The 24,635-nt window shown below is 39.5% G+C and overlaps 1 protein-coding gene across 8 annotated transcripts in view; it reads left to right on the top strand.

Annotated features, from left to right (window-relative positions):
• Not1 (CCR4-NOT transcription complex subunit 1) overlaps nucleotides 1-21,763 on the top strand; it is a 30,065-nt gene extending 8,302 nt beyond the window's left edge. Inside the window, exons 2-16 of one of the 8 annotated variants that reach the window (XM_076134383.1) lie at nucleotides 1,331-1,552; nucleotides 6,942-7,125; nucleotides 7,203-9,699; nucleotides 10,093-11,500; nucleotides 12,227-12,793; nucleotides 13,170-13,418; nucleotides 13,567-13,872; nucleotides 14,154-14,531; nucleotides 14,701-14,847; nucleotides 15,449-15,583; nucleotides 17,230-17,658; nucleotides 18,350-18,534; nucleotides 18,648-18,911; nucleotides 19,487-19,626; nucleotides 19,828-21,763. In XM_076134383.1, coding sequence (XP_075990498.1) covers nucleotides 1,331-1,552; nucleotides 6,942-7,125; nucleotides 7,203-9,699; nucleotides 10,093-11,500; nucleotides 12,227-12,793; nucleotides 13,170-13,418; nucleotides 13,567-13,872; nucleotides 14,154-14,531; nucleotides 14,701-14,847; nucleotides 15,449-15,583; nucleotides 17,230-17,658; nucleotides 18,350-18,534; nucleotides 18,648-18,911; nucleotides 19,487-19,565 — 7,050 coding nt within the window. In that variant the 3' untranslated portion in view covers nucleotides 19,566-19,626; nucleotides 19,828-21,763. Of the gene's footprint in view, nucleotides 1-1,330; nucleotides 1,553-6,941; nucleotides 7,126-7,202; nucleotides 9,700-10,092; nucleotides 11,501-12,211; nucleotides 12,794-13,169; nucleotides 13,419-13,566; nucleotides 13,873-14,153; nucleotides 14,532-14,700; nucleotides 14,848-15,436; nucleotides 15,584-17,229; nucleotides 17,659-18,349; nucleotides 18,535-18,647; nucleotides 18,912-19,486; nucleotides 19,627-19,827 lie in introns of all 8 variants that reach the window. The other 7 variants (XM_076134381.1, XM_076134380.1, XM_076134382.1 and 4 more) reach the window with 7 other exon arrangements.
• Nucleotides 21,764-24,635: the final 2,872 nt, after the last annotated feature.

The following is a 24,635-nucleotide window of genomic DNA, read 5'->3' as shown; positions in this document are numbered from 1 at the left end:
ACAAACGACCCTTTCAAATTGTAAAACTATATACAATAGGGAAGCCTAACGCACTTTTTCTTTATATTAGTTTAGAAAGTATTGCAAAGGTTAAAATGTACCTCGTACGTAATTAAGTGAAACAAAGGGATCTAAATTCGGGGTTGCTTCTCGGCGATCACGTGTTCTAAATCTCAAGATGTTTTGTTTTGAAACTTTTCCCTACGCAATCACCTGCGTCAAATAACTGCCTACTTCATGAGTCAACGCCATGCACCTATTTATTAGAGGTAGTTATTGAACTGTCGTTAGATTTAAATAATCAGAAATTAAATGAAACAATTATGTAGTTTACATTTTATGTATTTGATTTTATAACAAATCAGATCTGAGTACAATCGGTAGTCATTACCATAAAAGAGTTAGTAATTTGATTATTGAACAAAATGCATTAATAACCATCTCAATTTGTAAAAATAAATACTTAAAAGTCATTAGCGAATCAAATAAAGAATAATTTGATTGATTTCTGCATCCCAAATCCTGGAAGCGAGGTTTCCGCTGACGTCACGTTATTAAAACCCGACTATATCGGGGAGAGCTGTTAAAACATCCACTGCTCTATCATACAACAGAATCCAATGTTTGCTCTCACGTGCTACTATCCGTATAAATCACATTGAACGAAACGTGGCTGTGAGCCTGTCAAAGAGTGCACACTAACAAGCCATAGCTCCCGGCGCGCAGTCGTCACTCGCGCTCCGAGCTTAACACTCCATTACTCCAGTGATGTGTGTGTAATTTAACATCCTTTTAACTCAATCCGTTTGTCACGGATGCTTTTCTCAATTTAATAGTTCGTTTTCAACTATAATAATGTAAATAGTGAAGTTATATTCCTTTAACATGTGTGCGTTTAGACTCATCTATGGTGTCCTAAGTACTTAGCGAGTGGTCTACCTGTGTATGTGTGTGTGACTGTGTATACATGTATATCATATGTGACGATGAAATAACAACTACCGAGGGACCTTGCTTGCTTTAGAGGTACATTGTTTTGTAAATAAGCACTGCGAATAGGTATTGCGAGTTTTTCACAGATTTTACTTGCAGCTAGCCGGCCGGTGCAATTGATTTAATTAGCAATTTACACTACTGCGTGTAATCCAGTTAACTGTTTTCCTTATGGTTTTATTCATTTTTTATACAATTGCCTCATAACATTGTTTTAGTTAATTGAGTTAGAGGGAAAGAGACAAAACTACAGTTGATATTATGACGTAGTGTTTATAAATGTTTACTTAATAATGAATGTGGTGATAACAATTGAACATATGTTTGTTGTTGACAGCTTGTAAGTCTATATGGACTGGAAGCGGAAAATCAGCTCTTGAGGTGCTTGCTCAACGAGGCAGCTAAGAATTCGTGGGACAACGACCGGTCTAGCAGCTCGGCCAACAACAGTCTCCACGCGTCACTGCTAGCGCAGCATCTCGCGGCGCTGCTCAACCACCCGGCTAAGTCCACTGTTATCTGTCGAGCGGTCGACCAGCCCACTCGCTCTCTCCAGAAGGTAAGTATCTCCTATTCTCACATTACACCACCATTCCAGCTTAGCCTTTTTAGTTTTATCATTTACATTTTAAATGGCCATGCATCTTCCACCTGTATCGTCTGTTTGTCCTGTACCCATATCATTTTACGACTATACTACTTTACTTTATATACCTATTTATTTTTTTACATGTTATTATAATGTTTTTTAACATAACAGATTACTATACACGATGGAAATTTAATCGAATATTAAACAATGGAAATAGTCTGCTGCGGCTAAATAAGTATCTATCTTTTAAAATGGTTGGGATTAAAATCGTTGTATACATAGGTATAGAGAATCGTCCTCGGGATTCGCGACACGTACCCATTAACCAATTGGCATAATACTACACTACACAGATACACATAACGAAATCGGTGCGAGCCAGTCCTGCTCTGAATAGTTTCATAACATTGAACTTTAACTAGAACTAGTTTTCCAATTACCGGGCGGTGCAACACCGTCACTACATTTTATGACGGATATTGCTGCACTTTAGCTTCATTGAAATATTAGCATACACGGCCATATGGTAACAAAAGTATAGGCCCTTCAAAAAAACGACTACCTGAGGCAATCTTTCGTTGAGTAAAACGATCCTTGTGTAGCCAATGTTGAAGAAAACTTGAAAAAAAAAACACTAAAGTAGAAACAGCTACACATTTACTAACGACGGATAAGGGTGAATGTTTTGGTCGGATTTCGCAATAACTAAATAATTTTATACATTACATCACGGCAATTTGTTATTCAAATCATTCATCCGTTTAGGTCACATATTGACATGTCTTTTTGTTTTTCTATATTCAGACACATTCTCATACATATACTTGCACATCAGTAATGTATCTGACTGAATCTGACCTTCTGAAGGACATTGTCCATATCCTATTGACCCACATAGACCCTCGCCACTTGCAGCGGATTACCAATTAGACTTGAGTCTTTATGAATAGGTCCTGTGTGACGTAGAAAATCTTACTACAGTTATATCTGTAACTTTTATCAAGCCATCAATATTACTTTTTGACTAGTAAGTATAATATCATGGAAAGTCAACTAATCTGTCTCCGTTTAAATGTGTAAAGGCAATTGTATCATGCTTGCCTGCTTTAATGCTTTGCCCAAATGTCAACAGTGTACATCTTTCTCATAGACGTTTCCATACGTGTAGCTCTTTGCTGTCATTATATTTCTCAATACGCATGTAATAACCAAAATGTCCCTGTGGTTTAACCACTATTGCGAAATTGAACTCTCATTGAGTTTTTCAAGTTACCACCAAACTCATCTTACTGTTACATAAACAAGTAATAAATACATAATACATAATTTTTCTTACAATCTACTCTGTCTCATTGATGTAGCTATGTTCTGTAGTAGGGCTAGCCAATTATTACTAGATGTTTAGCTGAGATTATTCTTTCGCGACCACACACAGCGTGTTTACGAGGTGTTAACCGATACGATTACACCGCCTTTACGCTGGCCCCCTTTTGTCGCGAGGGACTTTTCAGAAGCTTTACTTTTAGATGGTTTAGCAATTTAATATTTGAATTTGTGTCTGAAAATGCTAAATGAACCAAGATCTCATATTTTAATCATCTTATTCAGTCCGTTCAAGAAAAATCAAACACTAAATTGCTAAAGATTTGTTTATTAAATGCTTTCGAGTCGGTTACCATTTGAGTAGTCCGTTTACAAAGGCAGTTAACGGGTAAATTTGATAAAACCTTTGTAAGTGTACCTCATTCCTGGCTAGCCCTCTCTCAAATATCCTGCTTTATCGCCCTCTTTCATATTCTTTTTCATAATTCTGGCTTTATGTCCTGCTTTTTTCAATCCACCTATGGAATATTCCCTTCTTGAAATCGAAATATCACTAATAATTATATGTTTAAGATGAGAGTAACTTCGGGCTCTACTCTACAATCATCAAGACAGCCTTAACAGTAATGATTATTATTAAATTCATTTATGTCTGTTTTATGTCGTGCTTATATGGAAAAGCTTGACATGTTGATATATTTTTTCTATGATGACTACTGTGTATATGGGCCATAATAGAGTCATTATTCGGCGTTATTACATGCATTGATATAAAGTCATCATTATCCAAATTTTGATTTTTAAATAAAGTTAGAGACCAGAACCTAGCATGTGACAAGCGATTGCCTGTAATTGGCACTAAGCTGGATCTCTAACGTGATTGCCTTTTATACTAAGAAGCCATCGGTATCTTAAATAAGTTATTTATTTTTATCAGTAATTTATCCCTTTATGAAGGGTAATTGTAAGGGACACAGCTGTCGAGAGTAGTAAGACCAATCATAGAAATGCTTTGTTAACTATGTATATCTACAATACGTATATATTGCCTGATAATATTGTTTGGTAGATATATTTAATAATTTACAATAAAGTGCATTGTATAGGTATTATGAGTAGTGTTGTATGAAGATAACGTGGCGTTTCCAATTTTTATCTTTACGTGATATTCATTACAGGTGAAAAAGCGTGGAATATACGAATTAAATGAAACTCTTTTGACTCTTAAATCAGCAATAGTTTTGCAACTAGCACATTTTGCATCAAATGTTAAAATATTTTGAGAAAATATGTAAGTATAGCAGATACGAGTTTATCCAAGCCCATTACCCGCGGCCGCCCGGCTCACGGGTAAACAAACCTTTGACATCAATAGTTTGTTTGTTAACGATACTGCACTCGCTAGAGACAAAGCAACACACTGTCCGCTTTGAAGCTTCGTCTTTCAAATCGACCTGTGATCTTCATACAACTTATTATTTTAAACCTATCATTATTTCTTACTTGTTAAGTATACGTACGCAAATGACAGGTAAGGTAAATGAATAATTACTTGCATCATTGCATGCTGAACGCATGAATTTATATTTCAATATTTTTAGGTAGAATTCAAGATGGAAAGTTAAAGGGCAACCTGAAAGGAAATTCGAAATATTTTATAAAACTAAAAATATAAAGAAAAAATATTTCTGCTTCTCTATCGGTCTTAATAGTTCGTACTTATAAAATACAGGCCAATTGAATTTTCGCTAGCTATCACGGTGATGTCTTTGATGCAAGACACTTTCAATAAATCTAAAAGCACGGTATTTAAAGAAAGAAAAAGAAGCCATCTTCAATAGCTTCTGCGTTGATAGATTTCCCGCAATTTTCCATCAATTTCCCGGGAGCAAAGTAGTCTATAATTAACTTTTTAAAAATGAATGAATTTTTAATGTCGGTTTTCCCTATCTTTATAATATAATATAACTAGCAGACCCGCGCAACTTCGCTTGCGTCACATAAGAGAGAATGGGTCAGAATTTTCCACGTTTTTGTAACACTTTTTACTGTTACTCTGCTCCTATTGATCGTAGCGTGATGATACAAAATATGCTTTTTTTTCACGAAAAATATTCTCACTGTAACGAAGTTGCGCTAAGGCATATCCGTCATTAAAATAGTTGCCATGACAACGGAATTTTGTTAATTCAATGTCATTATAATATTGACTATTCGGGACTTCGTTCGCCACCTGAATTTTCCCGGGAAATGCGTCATTTTCCCGGGATAAAAAGTAGCCTATGTCCCTTCTCGAGTATCAAAATATCTCCATACCAAATTTCATCCAAATCGGTTCAGTAGTTTAGGCGTGATTGAGTAGCAGACAGACAGACAGACAGAGTTACTTTCGCATTTATAATATTAGTATGGATTCTTCTGTAAGTGTGTATGTCACTGAACTTCTCTTAAACGACTGGACCGATTTTGATGAAATTTTTTGTGTGTGTTCAAGGGGATCTGAGAATAGTTTAGATTCACAATTTTGTCCGCTGGACAATGTTTTTTTGATTTATTAGACAGGACAACGTCTGTCGGGTCCGCTAGTAACTTATAAAACTTTATCATAAACCTATCACGTGGCGTTCTAACTTTCTTTCTATGTATGAACGACGTGCCTGTCTATATGTTAGCGGCCTGGTATTAGTAACTCTGCGTTTTCACCAAAGGTGTGCTAGGAAGCCTAGTGGCGTGTGAGCAAAAATTATATCTCTAGGATTACTTCATATTCATAGCCTTGCTTAGCGCAGCCAGTCCTATTGGTAGGATTTTTCTCAGGCATCACCGGGCTACCTCAAACATCTATAGTGGAAAGACAACATTTTAAGTGATTATGAATGAATTATATTAGGTTGAATGGTGAATGAGTAGTAAATTTGCAAGTGGTGTTGCATGAATCCTAGAATTATATTATTGATAAAAACCATCTATTTATTCCAATTTCTTCTGATTGATTCCTTTTAAGGGCAAGTTTTTTTTCCTTTATTCTATGGCGATTGTGACTCAAAAGACTTGATTACATTAAAAATGTATGAATCAGACTGTCTATTTAACTACAAACTTATAAGGACAGTTAGTACATGTTAAATAATTCTGTATTTTTCCATTTCTTGTATTATTTTATATTAGATAGTTTGACTATCAGCACTATTGTAAAGGAAGTAAATATGCAGTTTATGATTCTTGTCGGTACTTCAGAAAATAGATATTTTATAAATGAAAGAAATATTTAGTTTTATACTAATATGGTATTGAATAACACCTTGAATTAACCCTATGTAAGTTTTTAACATTTGACTATATATTTGGCAAATAAAACAAAACTGGGCATGTAAGTGGTCTAACTTTCTTTAGATTAGTTCTGGTATTGTTCCTCTGATTAGACCTTTGGTTATCATTAATTATTTTCAATTTTCATTCATTCTCCTGTCATACATTTGCATAAATTAAAAAAGTATAATAAAATATAACTTAAAAATACTAAGAATTAAGTTTTGGGTATTTTCAGTTGATATTTTCATTTAACTAAACTCTCTTCCCAAAGAGTTATGAACTGTCTAATCTTGTACCCGCTTCCTTGGGAAATGTTTAGACAAGTCATACTTTCTATTCAATGTTAGGTCTTGTTTAATGTTATTAGTATGTGTAAACTTAGACATTTTTTACTGTATTCTTGTAATTATACGTATGAGATATTCTGTGAAAAATATTTTGTTAACTGCAGCTGGCTAGGAGGCCAAGAAGATTTTCATAAACACAAGGACATAACACACCATACAGATGTAGGTACTATAAGTTTTTACTATGTCAATGTCATATTATATTGATATAGTGTAGCCCTCATACATTTAATTATGCCATTAATGAAATTTATCGAATTCTATCAGGCGCAAAGGCCTTTCGATAGTAGCCGAGTGACTACGTCTCGGCGCTTCATTCTAGCTGCACCACTTAAACATCGTTTTCGCTTCTCACATTCCTATTTCTTTTGCAGATATTAAAACCCACAAATACATTATTAAATCGACTTTCAAGATTATTGAAATTAACTACCGCTGAAGATGTTGCCTTTTCTCTGGTTCTGAGAAGGAACTCATCGAAGTCGGAAATCGTCACATTAGCCAAGACACATCTTAAGAAGAGATTCTTAGATCTCGTCCAGTGCTATCTTGACGCAGGTAAGTAATTCTAATAGTGGTATGTGTTGTGCCGCTGGACGGTGGCAGTGTTCATGTTTGCTTGTTTGTGTGTGCAGAACGCGGACATCAGGCGGAGCGTGCCGGACTTCAGGAATGCAGCCCTGAAGTGTTGCAAACTCTTCTGACGAGTCTTGCCCATGAAAACTTCCGATTAGCGGCAGTGACTAAAGACTTATTTCTGAAAAAGTTACGAATCGACTTTCCTCGTGAAGTAGTGCCCATAGTGCTCGCGCCACTTCTGTATCCCGACGATACACAGACTCCTCTTGAAGAAATGACCACAGCTGACGATATGGCCGCAGCCATGATGGATAACTCACTAGCTGAAATAATACGAGATGTAGGCTACACCTTCACCACCACGGTCGAAGACTGCAAGAACAACATGATGAATTTTGGCGTGCGGGAGCCAACCGCCACAGATGTCGCCAAAATTATATCGACGATGGTACGATACCATACAACAGTTCAAGAAGGACCACAGGTACAAACACCGGGTAACTTCTGGGTCGGACATGAAGTGAAGAAAGAAGGTCAACAACATGAGACCTGGAACGCTGAAGTGTTCGTCCAGACATTGAAAGAGTTGGCGTCCAACTTGAACTGGAAGGAGGTCATACTACAGCTTGATCATCCTGAATTCTACGTACCGGACAGACAAGGACTAAGTCTGCTTTTCACTATCCTACGACTCGGTCTTCAGAGCGCCGGCTATCCGGCCAACATATTCCCAGTGGAATACCTGTGCCGTCGATGGACTAACCTTGAAGGACAGATGAGTCTCATCACCAACATTCTCAAATACCCGGACATATTCAGTTTCGCCGATCACCCATTCCATCCGGTGTCCATTGACTTACTAAAATCGCCTCCTGAGGCTGACAATAAAGACGTAGCGACATGGCGATGCTTATATTTGGTAGAGCTGTTGCTATACGCTTCTGAACGTGGTTATTACATACAAGTACACGAACTGTTCAAGATACCTCTACAATATTGCCCAGATGTTTTGATGCTGGCGTTACTACAGATCAGTCCGCCTATTAACATGGTCAGACAGGAACTATTCTCTACATTGATACCAATATTTTTGGGCAATCACCCAAATTCAGGAATTATTCTACACCATGCCTGGCATAATCAGAATCCAAATATCAAAGCTGTTATAATGCACGCGATGGCCGAATGGTATATTCGCGGCGATTGCGATCAATCTAAGCTGTCGAGAATATTAGACGTCGCACAGGATTTGAAGGCGCTGTCCTTATTGTTAAATGTACAATCTTTCCCATTTGTGATCGACCTGGCTTGTCTAGCGTCCCGGCGGGAATACCTCAAACTGGATAAATGGCTGACGGACAAAATCAGAGATCATGGTGAGGCGTTCGTTACATCTATGGTAAAATTCCTGCAAAGACGATGCCCGCAAATAATTGGCAAAGGACCAGAAGAGCAGTTGCCGAAAGCTGCTCAATTACCGCACGAGACCATCGCCACAATGTTGGCATGCTTACAATTGTGCATTCCTAATGTCCAACAAGAACTACAGGAAGCTATCTATAACGTGATAGCCAATTGCCAGACTCTCATCCTCAGCAAGACGAGACAGAACATTCCGGGCATAGCCCGTCCTCACACCAGAGTCCTCGAGACTCCGTTCCCTACCGGACTAGGTGGGCAGTTGTTCCCTCCACATGTCGATAGTATTTCGAGTTTGACTCCAAATGTCGCGAACATGAGCCTAGGTGGTCCAGCTAACACAACGTTTATGCCCGGCACACTGGGACCCCTCGTGTCTACTCCGGGGTCTCCGTCCCGCCTCATGGGCGCCGGGCCTAATAGTCCTTTCGCTATGATGCCAATACAACATAATACGAATGTCGCTAACATGGGATTAGCGAGGATGGCCCCAGCACCTGCCATGGACAAGCCACGTCTACCGGATCCCATTCATTTCCCCGAGATGATGCACAATGTAGCCAAGGAGATTGAGGACGAAGCTAATGGTTACTTCCAGAGGATTTACAATCATCCACCGCACCCGACCTTGTCGATAGACGAGGTTCTGGAGATGCTGAAAAAGTTCCAAGACTCGCCAAGCAAAAGGGAACGTGAAGTGTTCGCTTGCATGCTGCGAAACCTCTTCGAAGAATACAAGTTTTTCCCTCAGTACCCAGACAAAGAACTGCACATAACCGCCCAATTATTCGGAGGCATCATTGAGAAAGGACTGGTACCCAGTTACGTTTCGCTTGGCTTGGCATTGAGGTTCGTTCTCGACGCCCTGAGAAAGCCGGAGGGCTCTAAAATGTATTACTTTGGAATAGCCGCCCTAGACCGATTCAAATCGCGTCTGAAGGATTACCACAAGTACTGCGAGCACGTTAGAGCTATTCCTCATTTTGGTGAATTCCCCCCGCATCTCATTGAGTACGTAGAGTACGGGCTCCAGAGTCAAGAGCCCCCGTCGAAGCCGCAGGGAGCGGTGCTGCCGACGAGCCTGGCCGCCATGCTCAACCAGACCGCTGTCGTTACAGTATCGGCGCCCTACAGGTAACATTTTCTGCACATACATATTAATAATAACTGACAAAACAAGTTTTACGTTGTCCCGGAAATTATTTCATTTTATAGTATTTAATAATGTAATCAGTACAACTTAACAACATTAATAAATTTGTAGGTGTGAAGACAGTTATTGAATATAGGTGTTCGTCGTAACATCTGAACAATCTTTACCAGTGTGATAAAAATTTGGGTGGAATCATCAATATTACACTTACACTTAGTCACGTTTTTTTTTCTAACGTGTTTATATTTTTTACCAGTCCTTACAGATGATGACATGATTTAATAAAATAACAATAGATACCCTTAACTAATAATAACTATAAGTTCATTGTCATTGATTTCATATGGAATGTAAAGTACTGATTTTATTTTCAGAGCTGTCGCGCCAACGATATCTGTAATATCGAAGGTTAGCAACGCCGCCGGCGGCATGGGCAGTCGGCCTTCTATTGCGAACGCCACTAACATCGACACACTGCTTACCGCTACCGACAGGGACGACAAAATCATCTCTCCCCCGGAACCTATTCAAGACAAAACCGCATTCATATTCAACAATCTCAGTCAACTAAACTTGCAAACAAAATGTGAAGAACTCAAGGAAATAATCACTGACGAATACTATCCATGGCTGTCTCAGTACCTGGTCATGAAGAGAGCATCCATCGAACTCAACTTCCACGCTCTGTATTCCAATTTTCTTGATGTTCTTAAAATTCGTGAAATAAACAAGATGGTCACAAAGGAAACCTACAGAAATATCAAAGTATTATTACGCTCCGACAAAGGCATAGCGAACTTTTCTGATCGTTCGCTACTGAAGAATCTCGGTCACTGGCTTGGCATGCTGACACTGGCGCGCAACCAGCCGATACTGCATGTGGATATCGACCTGAAAGCACTCGTTCTCGAGGCCTACCACAAGGGACAACAGGAACTGCTATACGTTGTGCCCTTTGTTGCCAAAGTGTTGGAATCTTGCGCCAAGAGCGTAGTATTCAAGCCACCGAATCCGTGGACGATGGCACTGATGAACGTCTTAGCTGAATTACATCAAGAACCGGACTTGAAATTGAATCTGAAGTTTGAAATCGAAGTATTATGCAAGAATCTCGGCCTGGACATCGCTAACCTAAAGCCAGCGATTTATTTGAAGGACCCGGATAAGGTACGACAGATTGAATTCCAACTGTCGCAGCCGAAACAGAACAAAGAGGCGCAGAACGTTGCCGTACCAGTGAACCAGGCCCTCGTGCAGCCGCCGCAGATGCAGATGATGCCGCCACCGCAGCCGATGATACCCACTGACGAGATGACGGTCACCGCGCCGACACCCACCAGCGGCCTCGTTACCGCCGACCCCAACATGATGGGAGTGATCGGCCTCCCCGAGCCGAGATTCAACTATCTGGACGTAAACGTATCATCCACGTCCGCATTCGGCCAGAAGATTTGTTTCAATCCACACATAATCTTGTTCCAAAATTACCCACATCTGAAACAGTTCGTTAAGCCCGCGATCGAGAGGTCGATCCAAGAATGGATCCACCCCGTCGTGGACAGATCAATCAAGTACGCTTTGACGACTTGTGAGCAAATAATAAGGAAAGACTTCGCCTTGGATCCTGATGAAGTGAGGATGCGCACGTGCGCCCACCACATGATGCGGAACCTGACTGCTGGCATGGCGATGATCACCTGCCGCGAGCAGATCATTAGCACCATCAGCACCAACCTGAAGGCCGCGTTCGCCACTGCCCTATTGCCTTCCACGCCTCAGCAGGTATGTATATAGCGAATAAACAACAAAATACATCACCTCGCCTTTAAATCAGACATACAATCTATGCAAAAAAGATTTTAATCGAAAACAACTTGAGCGCAATAGGTTTCCCCATATTCAGTCAGGTCAGGGTTACTCTATAAATACCGTGATTGAAATAAATGATAGTGCACATACATTGGGTATATATTCTTCAAGAATATTTATTATGTTAGGAGGTAATGTGATAAGGATAACCTAATGTTCCTTTATAGTTTTGTTGGCTACAGAGGTATGTATTCGACGGTGGTTAATATGTGCAGTGACAGATTATGACTAAGCTAATTCTTAAAACGTGTTTTTTACTCGAGTTTTCCTGTTCAAAGATCGTCACTGGACGTATTGACACATCACATTGTGTGTTTGTGTGTGTATAAATGTTTTATCGTCTTGGAGATAATGGTTGAGGGGGCTTTAACATCTAATCGATCGTAGCTGTATTTTACAGAATATTTAAAGTTTCTAACACTACTTCCACGAGTTTCGTAGTGTGCACCTAACTCTTAAATCTTAACTGACATATACAATTTTATGATTTTCCGTAAGAAATTAATTTATTCAATAACTAATGACTAGATTCGCAATTACAACTAACACTTTAAACTTACATCTAACAACTAGGGCTTCCCAAAAATGCTAAAACTAAAAGATATTTTACTATCATATTAATAGTTCTTGGTATTTCAGAAGGAGATTATAGAAAGCGCAGCCGCTGTTCTAGCTACCGAAAACATGGAGTTGGCGTGCGCGTTTATACAGAAGACCGCGGTGGAGAAGGCGTTGCCGGAGCTCGACAAGCGACTGCTCAGTGACTATGAGATGCGCAAGCTTGCGAGGCAGGAAGGGCGGCGGTATTATGACCCCATGGTGCACTCGTACCAGTCTGAGCGCCTGCCCGAGCGCGTGCGGCTACGCGTCGGCGGACCCACCGACATTCAAATCACTGTCTATGACGAGTTCGCCTGCAATATTCCCGGCTTCACTCCCGTCCGCGATGTCGGACTATTCCTTCCTAAACCGTCGGCGCAAGATCAAATGTCCCAACTGACATTCAGCCAGGTCATGAACCCCACTCAAGGGTACGGCACTGATGAGATGAGCGCTCTTATATCTGCTGCTGAAGTGTTCTTGGCGAACTGCCTCGGTGTAGCCACTCTCGCCGTACAAGCCGCAAACATGCACACCCTCCTCGAGTGCCTCTGCATCGCCAGGAGAAACAGAGACTTTGTATCCGGATGCGCTTTGCTGCAGAAGGTAACATTGTTATTGATGAATTTGAAAAAGTCTGTTACAAAAGTATCAAGAAATGTTCTACCAACTTTTAGTGGAATCGTTTCTCGATACAGTCGCAGACTTTTGTCCCAACCTGCTGGCATATTATATATTTGAGTTTTTATTGCCCATTTCGTTCGTTTTTGTTTTTTAAATTTCTTTTAGTTATTTTATTTTTCTTTTTGGTTCCTTTTTGGTTTGGGGACAAATGGATTGGGCAAAATTGACATGGGGCGGGAATCGACCCAATCCCAATGATGTCCATACTTATTGTTACCCTAGATCAATAATACTAGTATGGACATCATTGATAGGCTCCAATACATTCACATATGAAACAGACGTGCACTTAATACAGGCGGTGGAAGGCTTGCTGGACGGTCACATCGTGCAGCCGGGCACCAGCACGGAGCACGTGGAGATGATGGCGCGCTACCGGGACATCCACCTGCGCGTGCTGAAGCTCCTGGAAGACGCACGCGTGTACGGCCACGTGTGGACCACCAAGCAGATCACCTGCTGCCTCACCGAGTGCCGCGAAGAACTGCGCTACAACATCGAGGCGGTCGACTGTCTCATCAGGAACCACCTGATTAATCTGCCACAGGTTGGTCCACTCGTAACCTTACACTAAAAATATGACCTCTAATATTAATTGGAACTGTCTATCGCAATTCAAGGAGTTTTTGTTGTTTTTTAAGCTCATTACTTCCTGTGTACAGTTACAAAAACTAACCATTGACATTTGTGAACAGTACGACCTCGCTCTCGCCCACATGATGGACAGCGGCAACAACTATATGGCTGTTGCATTCGCGATGCAGCTAGTGCAGTTGTACCTAGTCGACGACAGGAATAACATCTACGTGAACGAATCCGACCTCTACCACACGACAGAGATGCTTGTACGAGTAATGTCTCACTCACGCCAGCCGCCGCCGGAAGGCCTCGGCTCCCTAATCGAGACCCTCAGAGTTAACCAGGACCCCAGTGCGTACCTCGGTGAGAGGTCGCCCCTCGGGCCTACTGCCCATATCCATTCCGGAATACTCCAGGTTCGCGTAAGTTGTTAAACGTAGAGTTTTTTTTTATTTTCTTTTATTTTACCCTTTTTTATGACCGTATAGTGACAGGTCACCTAATTTAAACTTGCCTGTAAAAAAAACATTTTTCACTGAAATGTGTATGCATTTCAGCAGTAATTGAAGCATGACATTGTGGAGTCACTGGACGTTTCATTATTCGGTCAATAGTAGAAATCTATGTGCCGCTTACCATCATCTTGCTTATCAATAAAGTATAAGCAACACTATGTTATCATAGACCTGTTACATGATCGCAGGCACAGAACTATGACGACCCTCCCGGCTTGCAAGAGAAGACAGACAATCTGCTGCGAGAATGGCGCACCGTTCTCCTCACTCCTCTCACTGAGATCGAGTTATCGCAGAACTTCAATTTGTACGTGCACCGAATGAACATGAACGGCATTCTGAAGTCTGACGACATGATCACTAGATTCTTCAGGATTGCTACACAAATGTGTATTGAGAATGTATACCAGCAGCTGACCGAAGACAGGATGAATCCGCCTCCGATTGCACCGAAAAGGGACAAATATTACAGCATGTGTGATTCCTTTATCAAGCTGGTCTCGTTGCTGATCAAGAACACGGCTGACAGTGGTAATCCTACGCCAAAGTTGAATCTTTTGAACAAGGTGTGTATATGTGTATGTTCTCAGTCATATTGGAGGTCAGTTTGTCTGATCCAAGATGAGTTTGGTCAGTAATACAACTAAGGTGTTGGAGTTTTAAATTTTAATATTATATTCTACTATTCTATTTAACCCATATTCTTTACTGAATTGGCTATTGTATCGTCTTCAGATTCTGGGCATCATCGCAGGCTGCCTGCTCCAAGACCACGAGGAGCATGGCATCAACTTCCAACAACTACCTTACCATCGCCTTCTGTTAATTCTTTTCTTAGACATGAACATGGCTGAACCTGTTCTAGAATCTATGAATTACCAGGTTAGTTGCAATTCTATTTTATCCCCCAGCATTTGTGTTAGTCGAGCTGATTTCATACATTTTACATAATCACCATGCACTCTCATTCTGAAGTTCCAGACCGGACTCAGTGTTGGACAAGTCATTATTTGGTTTGTAATTTAACTTTCATATTATTCGTTTTCATGTGATATGGCAGCAGTATAAACTTTCATTTCTTTACATTCCATGTCATTCAGCTTAATATTATTAGAATCATAAAATTTGCATTACATTATAAATTGATTACATTTTCATGACAAGCTATAGATTTAATGTACTTACAGTATTAATAACTAACATAGTGTGATGAGCTACAGTCACAGCACTGTTGCCGTGATTGTGCTCGACTGATACACTTTTTAAACTAATTTTGATCATTGCTTTAACTTACTAACTTTGCTAATAAACTAACTGTTGCCTATCCGCTCGCGTAGAACATAGTAAACAGGCCTTCTGTGAATATTATATCGCATTGCGAAATTTTTTACTAAATTTTGCAGTTTAGTCGAGAAAGCCTAACAAACAGACAGACAGACCAGCAGACAGAGTTACTTATTTATATGATCAGTATATATTGCAGGTTCTCACGGCATTTTGCCATACGCTCCGGATCATCAGGCCGAATATCGCACCGGGCTTCGCATACGCTTGGCTCGAGATTGTGGCCCATAGAGCTTTTATCAACCGCGTTCTAGCGGTCACGCCGCAGCAGAAGGTATGTGACCATATCGTATAATCTCCACATCCATTCATTAATTAATTCATAATACATTAACATATAGTATGACCGACGAGACGAGACAAAGAAGGTAACGTACATTGAACGTTTTAACAACTTGTATAGATTTTTATATACCGAGTGTGTCATTCCTGGAAAGCAACATAGTATCCAAATCTGACAACATAATTTCTAAGATGTTCTAAGTAAGACTAGAGAGTCCTGTCATACGCTCTTTGTCTCATCTTGCTGACCCATTCATAAATAATTTTGATTAACTAATCAGTTGGCTTTTGTACTAAACCGATCATCAAATAGCACATAGGTGTTTAGTGCATACCAATGTTGTTGTAATCACCAGCCAACCGACGCCTGCGTGGCTATGTACAGACAAGTACGCCGCAGTGTGTGAGATAGAATTTTGTAATAAAGCGCCTTGGCATGTAGCTGATTCATAACATTTCTGTATATTGTGTGCGTGACTCATTAACATTACCATTAACACGAATCCAAGAACACACACAACATTGTTGGGAGAGACGTCTACTAACTTGAATAGTCTGTTTCAGAAACCTGGAACTTAATATATTTAAACGTGTCTTATTCATTTCCTACTAATTAACGACCCGTATTAACAGCCTATCTCCAGTAAGAATACCTACTACAGTTTGATCAGTAACTGAACTGTAGTAGGCTTATCTCCGATCGGTGATAGCTTGTTAATACCGGTCGTTAATGTATTCGTATATCTTTTAGCTTACTATGGGGGATCCCGGAAATGTCAAAGTACTTATTTACTTGATAGTTTTTAATTTTTAATTTCAGTATTGGCGCGTTGTATTTGATTGAAATAACTTCTATGGACCACTGTCCTTAAAAGCTCGGTACAGAATTGATTGTGAGCTTCTGTAATAAAACAAGCTTAAACCAAACAATCTAAATTGATACCACTCATTTAATTCAATATTTCGGACACTACCTTTAAAATTTCTTTGCATTTCGGCCCCCCTTTAGTTTATTAACCATCAAGAGAGACTGATCAAAGGCTGCTTGAGTTTGGTTCATTAACTAAGGTTACTGTAGCACACAATCAGTTTTTACTATAATTGCTGAAGTAAAAATCCTGTGCTAACTTCGTAGTTCAAAAAAAAAATTTTAACATCTCTTTCCAACAATAACATAAATTCATGTTAAATCATTTTTCATTTTCCTTACTTTTTGTATAATCATTTCGATTTCATAATCATTGTGACATCATTTTCTAAATTTGTTTTTTGATTGATTTTGTTAGAAAGAGAAAAGAAGTTATTGATTAACTGCTTTTAGGGTAGAGGGAGACTTGTTTTTTTGCATGTTCTATTTTATTTTGACCCTGCATGTCCTCCACTCACGACCACTATATTATTACCTACTGGGGACAGTTTAGGCTTCACTGATAAATTATTGCTGTCTTTTACTGAGATTAAGATTAGTTTCACTAAAAACCATTCCCAATTCGGCAATTGTTCTATTTACTCAAAATTATTACTTACTAATATTAATCTCTTGTGTGTGCACGTGCATGTATTTTGTGTGTTATTGACCCCAAAAAATACAAGGGGCTGGCTTTCAGAACGAGTAGTACATCACAGTTTATTTTGCAGGGTTGGGGAATGTACTCGACACTACTGATCGATCTATTCAAGTTCTTAGATCCGTTCCTACGCAACACAGAGCTTGCGTCTCCCGTCATGATGCTATACAAGGGCACGCTGAAAGTCCTTCTTGTATTACTTCATGACTTCCCGGAGTTCCTGTGCGATTACCATTACGGTTTTTGCGACGAGATCCCTCCGAACTGCATTCAGATGAGGAATCTGATCCTGTCTGCGTTCCCTCGGAACATGCGCCTCCCGGATCCTTTCACGCCTAACTTGAAAGTTGATTTGTTGGCTGAGATTGCGCTGCCGCCGCGTGCAGTAATCAATTACGCCACCATTATCCCCGCCTCTCAGTTTAAGAAGGATCTGGATGCGTATCTGAAGGCACGCTCGCCCGTCACCTTCCTGACGGAGCTGAGAAGCAACATGCAGGTAAACATCACACGTGAATTATTTTTATACGATTACGCATTTCGGTGGACCATGGGAATATTTACAGCTGTTTTTTGTTACCTATTTTTGTTTTTGAAAATGGTGTTGCTTTTCAGCTATCACTCTCATTTATTTGATTTTGTTCCTTTGCTTATATTTAAGTCGCACTGGGACTGTGTGGGCTTGTAACGCTAGTGATAATTGCTCATTATCTGACACTTACTTTTTTCGTAGTATGTTGGGCAAGATAAGATAGACAAATGAGAATACACCATACCGTTCTACTCACAACTTGGAGAAAAATAACAGTATTGATATCCCGACAAGTATTCATGAAGTTTTCGTATTGTAAAATATTTGATATAATATAACTATTACCTCAATAATAGTAATTTTTGTTTATTGCACCTTCATTCATATATATATTATGTACTTCTATATTTATATACTGTTATAAAAAGAGAACGGGAATTTTAAATGTAAAGAATATTCCCTGGAACCACCGAACTTATTTGAAGTAATCGATTATAATTTCAAAAGTACATTTAAAGCGGATGGACACACGCTGTTACTACGTATGTACAAATTCACTACGGGAAAAAAGCCGACACAACCGTTAAATAATTTCAATAACGTATTCAGTAGTAAACCAAAGGTCAGCAAAATAATAGCAAAATGAATAAATTCAAAGGTGGTGAACGAGCCAGGTCGTCGCTACAACAGCCAGCTGATGAACGCGGTCGTGTTGTACGTGGGCACACAGGCCATTGCCCACATTCGCGCCAAGGGACAGACGCCGAACATGTCCACCATCGCTCATTCTGCGCATATGGACATCTTCCAGAACTTTACTGTTGATTTCGACTTTGAAGGACGGTAAGCATCTCAAAACAAATGTCTTATATTCAGCAGAAATGCATAGGTCTTCTTTAATTTAGATTTATTACGTTTGTCATATTATCATGCAAATGTTGTAATTACCTCGGCAGGTACCTGTTCCTGAACGCGATCGCGAATCAGCTGCGCTACCCCAACAGCCACACGCACTACTTCTCGTGCTGCCTGCTGTACCTGTTCGCAGAGGCCAACTCCGAGGCGGTCCAGGAGCAGATCACGCGGATGCTGCTGGAGCGACTCATCGTGAACCGGCCGCATCCCTGGGGGCTGCTCATTACCTTCATCGAGCTCATCAAAAACCCCATATACAAGTTCTGGTCCCACGAGTTTGTACACTGCGCACCTGAGATTGAGAAGTCAGTTGTTTTATCAATCATAGATCATTTCACAATTCACTCCGTCGCTCGTCGTTGGGAAGTTACCCGGGTTAAAGACCCGAACGGAACAAATATTTGTTGTAATACATAAATACTTTGCGTCCGGCGTTTTTCAACAGGTTGATGCCCCCGCGACTGCGCGACTCCGCGGTTTTTTTGTGACTTCTTTGAAAAGAAGAATCTCTCAATCTCTTGTTCATCAGTGGTGTATTATTTTGATGTTTGTCTCGATTGCTTCGAGGCGATCTCTGGGCAACCGTCACAAGCACACCAACAAATAAAGGCTAGTGCAGACACAGACCGTGCACAATCACGTCGATTCTAAGTAGAAACCCTCCTACATGACTGAAGTACATTGTGTTATAGCCGAGGTGGTGCGCTCCTCCCCCTTTTCCCGAGTTCACCACTAAGGCTCACTATATTATGAACGGAAGTACTGTAGAAGTATTTTTACATTTGGAATGGGATTAGGAGCGGCCCGCCCGTGTATGCGCTAGTCTTTACTAGTTGTTCTAATAAATTTCCCGCATATTCAGTCAGTGTTCTTCACTCAGATTGTTCGCGTCAGTAGCGCGCTCCTGCATCGTCGACAAGACGGGTGCGGGAGGGGGGGAGAGAGAGATAGCCGAGTAGCACCGCGCCACTTGGGAGTCAGTCCGACATCAGCATATATTTAAAAGCTTTGTCGAGAAAGGTGAGTTACTACACTACTTACTTATAAATCAGCACAAGGATAAAATAAACTTGATGCTCCAAATAATTATTATTACATACTTTTTAATGATTTCCATAAAGATTTTAATATTTTTGACACCTTATGTAGTCAATACGGTTTTCTATTTAGAAAACACGTATTAGTTGGTTATTGGAATACAATAGTTGTTGTGTATTGCAGGCTTCCAAAGTGAGGCAGGACCGAGCCAGCCTCCGCAGCCGCAGCCCTCCACCTCTGCTCAACCCCCCAAACCGCAAGTCTTGCAGTGGAACAAGCTGTTCAAGAAGTAAAGTGACGAACAATTGTTGTACATACCAAAATAGCTCATTGACTATACAGTACATGTAGTGATTTAGTTTTGGACAAACAAACAATTTAAAAATGTGTGTTTATAATTGCATAGTGACTTTGAAAACGTTTTTATTCGATTTCTATAATGTTCAATTTCGAATACTATTTATTTATTTCGTGTAACCTTATTTCGAATTTTTCATTTTAATCCACTGTACGTAATAAATTGCACAGTATAATTATTGTATTTAAACAGTTTTCTAATGAATTTAAATCAATATTTATAATATTAATAATAGTGTACTCTTAATGGTATCTGCAATAGAAACTATACTGTGCTTTAATCCGATTGATTTTCTACGTGTCACCGTCTATTGTGCTAGCGTCGCTTTAAGTAACTGTAAATGTGTTAATAATTCGTGTTTTCAGATCGTAATATAGGAAAATCCATATTTTCATGGGATTGCTTCTCAATTGGTATATGATTGAAATTGTAAATTCCTAGTCGACACTTGTAAATACAAGGTTGGAACGATAATATGAGTCGTGTCTAAAATTAATTAGTGTAACAAAAAAAAACATGGATTGTCAGCGCGAGGGCAGTGGTCTCGACGACGCAGCGGCTATATCACAAACCTAGATATATAACGTTGAGTAGTGTAGATGTAAGCGTAGGTGCTGCTTGTGGAGACCGCCCCGCCGCGCACCACACAGCGTAAATACTTCCATACGAACGATAACTGCTTCGTTCTCTGTATGATTTTGAATGTTATTAATAAATTACTAAATTAGCTTGCATGCCTATTGTTACCTATGGAATTATTTATGCAGACGCATTATGTACTCAGATTTTACGTAAAACATGGACGATTCGTGAATTCGCGCTACCAGAGGCGCCGCCGTCGTGGTGGCGCCCAGCATTGTGTATATTATAATACGATAAGGACAGTTCGACGCACACAGTGTCGCAGCACTAGTTTTGCACTCATCTTAACTATTGAATATTTGACATTGACTTAGACTACATACACGTGGTTACACGTTCTATTTTTCTGACTTCTCCGGGCACCGTCCGCGGTGTACAGTTGATCGATATACAAAGATAAAAATGTACAAGATTTGAAATCGTTACGCGGTTAATGTGGGTAAATTGATGGTTGACGTTAGACGTTACAAAGAACACTTGGCGTTAAAGCGGGTGGCATAGGTCCGTAAGGTAAATGATACGCGACGTTTTATATCACTCGTGCTGTGCGCCTTGTCGAGCGGGTCCGCTGGTAGCGAGCTGCATTCTATCTATCACGCCGACCCGAACGACAACGCGGACAGCTCACTTAACAATAAGGCGAATTACACTAAGTGTCTAAGAGCTAGTTCGTCGAATAAGTTAAATCGACTGATTAAAAGTAACCGCTAAATCGTTTGGTTTTAGAATAATGATAATTCGTATTGTAATTTGACACGTATCTTGTAGTTTTTAAAAGCCGGACGCGCCTACGCAACGGTCGTTTAATTGTAATTCTTTAGTGTTAATAAATAATAAGTTTTGATGAACCTATGTTCATGCTGTAAAGTTTTCTAGGTGTGATTATGAAGATAATGTTAGGTACGCGCTCCGGCGGCCGCGACTAGTCGGCAGTAGTCTGCACCCAGGTGTCACGGAGTGTCGGGCACGGCGCACCTCTCTGACTCTCTGACCCCGCGACGACGTCCGCGCGCCGTCGGCCTTAGATTCTAGATTTAATGCTAAAACTATTTCACTTTGATTAAGCCATGTAATCACCTTTTTTAATGATTGTGTTTAACAAAGGTATTTTTTCAATTAGATGTTGTTTTTTTATTCACTCAAATCACAAACAAACTGTATAACATAGGTACCCTCTCCTCTTCCTACATTAAACCAGATTTGAAACTTGAAATGAAAGTATCAATTATTATACCACTTCTGCTCCAGACCTCTCTCTATTGTCAAGCAGACCCGAGTTCAATTCTCGAAGCGAGAACCAGCAGAAACCTGCTTACGTACCCAAAGGTATCAGAAAAAAAAATGGAATTACATTATTGCACGCATTGCATTGGTTAGTTCTGCAGCATACCTCAAGCCTGCACTTGGTTTATTTCTAAAAGAAATAGTACCGATAACGTATAATATATCTATGTCATTCTGTAGTTTTCACACGAAGTACTGCCGCACCGCAGCGGCCAATACTTACGAATATACATAATTTTGTTACCATGAGATACATGAACTGACTCGAATTTCCAATGGAAGATTATAATATATAACTCGGTAGGTTCACCATGGGCCTATAGGTACGCTTACGCAGTGCGAGTTAAAAGTTTTATCGAATTCAATCTATGACATCCATTGAAAATGCGATGTAATGTTACGAAGTTTATGATTTTAATGTGTGCTTTTGCCTCATTAAAAAACTAACGGGCCGCTTAAGCCTGCTCCGTCAGAATCGAATTCAAATTTCATTGGAACTGATTCGAGTTTAGGTATGTCGAATCGAATCTGATTTTATCGAATTCGATTCTGATAAGACTTAAGAGTAAGCTGTGTGGCTATAAAAGGCACGGGGCGCCAATTTCCCGAGGTGGTGGAAAGTTTCTTCAGTTTTAGCCAAAAATACCTAGTTATGATTTTCAGGACATAGCGTAATATAACATTTTTGTGTTGGTTCAAGATGTTTAAAATCCTGGACATGGGCTCAATTGCACTTTTAACATAACTCAAAATATACCCGAGCTTTCGACTACTGGGCACTCCGCAGTCTTATTCCAGTTATTCCCTAAGCCTTACTTATGTGTATAGGTTGTTTTTACTGAACCGTACTTACTAGAAATTTTGCCAATTCTCTTCACTGTCGATAGGACATAAACATCTCTATCGTACCCCGTAAACCTTTAACCGGTTTTCTGGTTTCAGAACGATAATGATTTATCTAGTTAGTAGGTATACTTGCCAAATTTATTTGAAAATAAAATAGTTATGATATATTAATAATTGAGTTTACAATAAGAATGTATTTTTAATTACTGAGGACTTACTTGATAATGTCATATTTGGTCCATGCTGAACGAGAGACAAGTTCTGAACGGATTCGCAAATATCGATTAGCCCTTCTGGATGCTATCACGCTACGGTACTCTCAACCCTTCGTTGCTGACCGTTCGTCGCAGTGAATTAGTGAATACATTCATTTGCATAACTGCAGTTGATTTCTCAGTGCTAAATTAATTTCAATAATAAAAATGAGCGTAGACCCAAAAAAAGACGTAAGTTTCTTTGAAAATATCTAATTTACTTTATTCTTACTGCTTATTTACATTTACGCGATGCAAGTTATTAGTAATAAAAAAGTTTTCCTTTTAGTTGTTACTCTAAAGATAAGCTATTGTCTTCAATGTGCATGCGAAAGTATTATTTTAGCAAAAGAATTATACTTATTAACGCATGTGTTAGGTGTTAATGCGGAACAATAGTAAAAGGCAATAACTTCTTTAATAATGTTTTATCAGGTAGATACCTACTTAATTATTCATGAACACCATAATTAATTGGGTACGAACATATGTTAGCTTTGAACGATATGTCTATAAAAAATAATTATAATTAATAGCGGTGTCTAAATAATAATAACATACGTACAATAATAGTAATCAGAATTCTGAATATTTGCGTGCAAATCCTATAGGCATAATGTGCATATTTTTTCATAAACAGCTGCAATTATTGTGATCACATGCTTAAAATGGCGCCCAGCGAACCCTAAATCATTTAAAAGGGTGCTGGGTGCAGTAAAACTGATATGAAGCAATTGAATTTCCTGTTCAGTGTTTCCAAGTAGGTACCTACCTACCTATTAATCGGTGCATAATAATATGTAGAAAGTTTACTGATTTAAAACCGAGAAGTACCTATTCGTTTTGCAATAATTGATAAGTGTAGGTGGTACTGTGTGAATGGGTTTGTGTAGGTACATAACTTTGATACAACTTTACAACTGTGCTTAAAAATCACGCTCTGTTTATTCAAAATTAAGACGCAATTCTAGATTTTGTATGTAAATAGGTAGTTATGTGTCGCTGTATTAATTTATTTATTATGTTGTACGATAGGTCCCTACTTACTTTAATAAATTTATTATAAACATATTTTTTGGTAAAACAAGTAAACAAAAAATACCTACCTACAATGAGCTATGCTGCCAATTTGCACACTCGACGCACAAGTTTACGAAATTACTATAGGTACATTTTTTGTACGATATAGCGTCTTCATATGTATTAAGATTTGTACGTATATCTGAATGACATAAAATACCTATGTAGTAGACTTCCAAAATTCTATCAACTAAATAAGGCTACGGAAGCTAGGAAAATTCGTTATTTTTGCCTAAAATTACGTGCCTGCTCCTGTAAAAAATTTCTTTTCCTAATATTAATAAGTAAATTATCTAAATTACAGTTAAGCCTCGACGACCGTTTCCTTGGCTGCCCGTATCACCGCGGGATGTGTCCCATGAGAGCGGTCGGCTGGAATACATGCCCCTTCAATAGACGACACCTCATACCACCAAATAGGCTTTTCCTGCACATCGCGACGTGCCCTAATAGACCTACGCCACCACCAGGATTCAACCTTCCGAACGCGATGAAAATGAAAAGCAAACGACCAGAATCAGACGACG

This window comes from Anticarsia gemmatalis, chromosome Z (assembly GCF_050436995.1).
Source record: "Anticarsia gemmatalis isolate Benzon Research Colony breed Stoneville strain chromosome Z, ilAntGemm2 primary, whole genome shotgun sequence".
Classification (NCBI taxonomy): Eukaryota; Metazoa; Arthropoda; class Insecta; order Lepidoptera; family Erebidae; genus Anticarsia; species Anticarsia gemmatalis.
The sequence above is the reverse complement of the archived record's forward strand: the minus strand, read 5'-3'. Positions and strand labels throughout refer to the sequence as shown.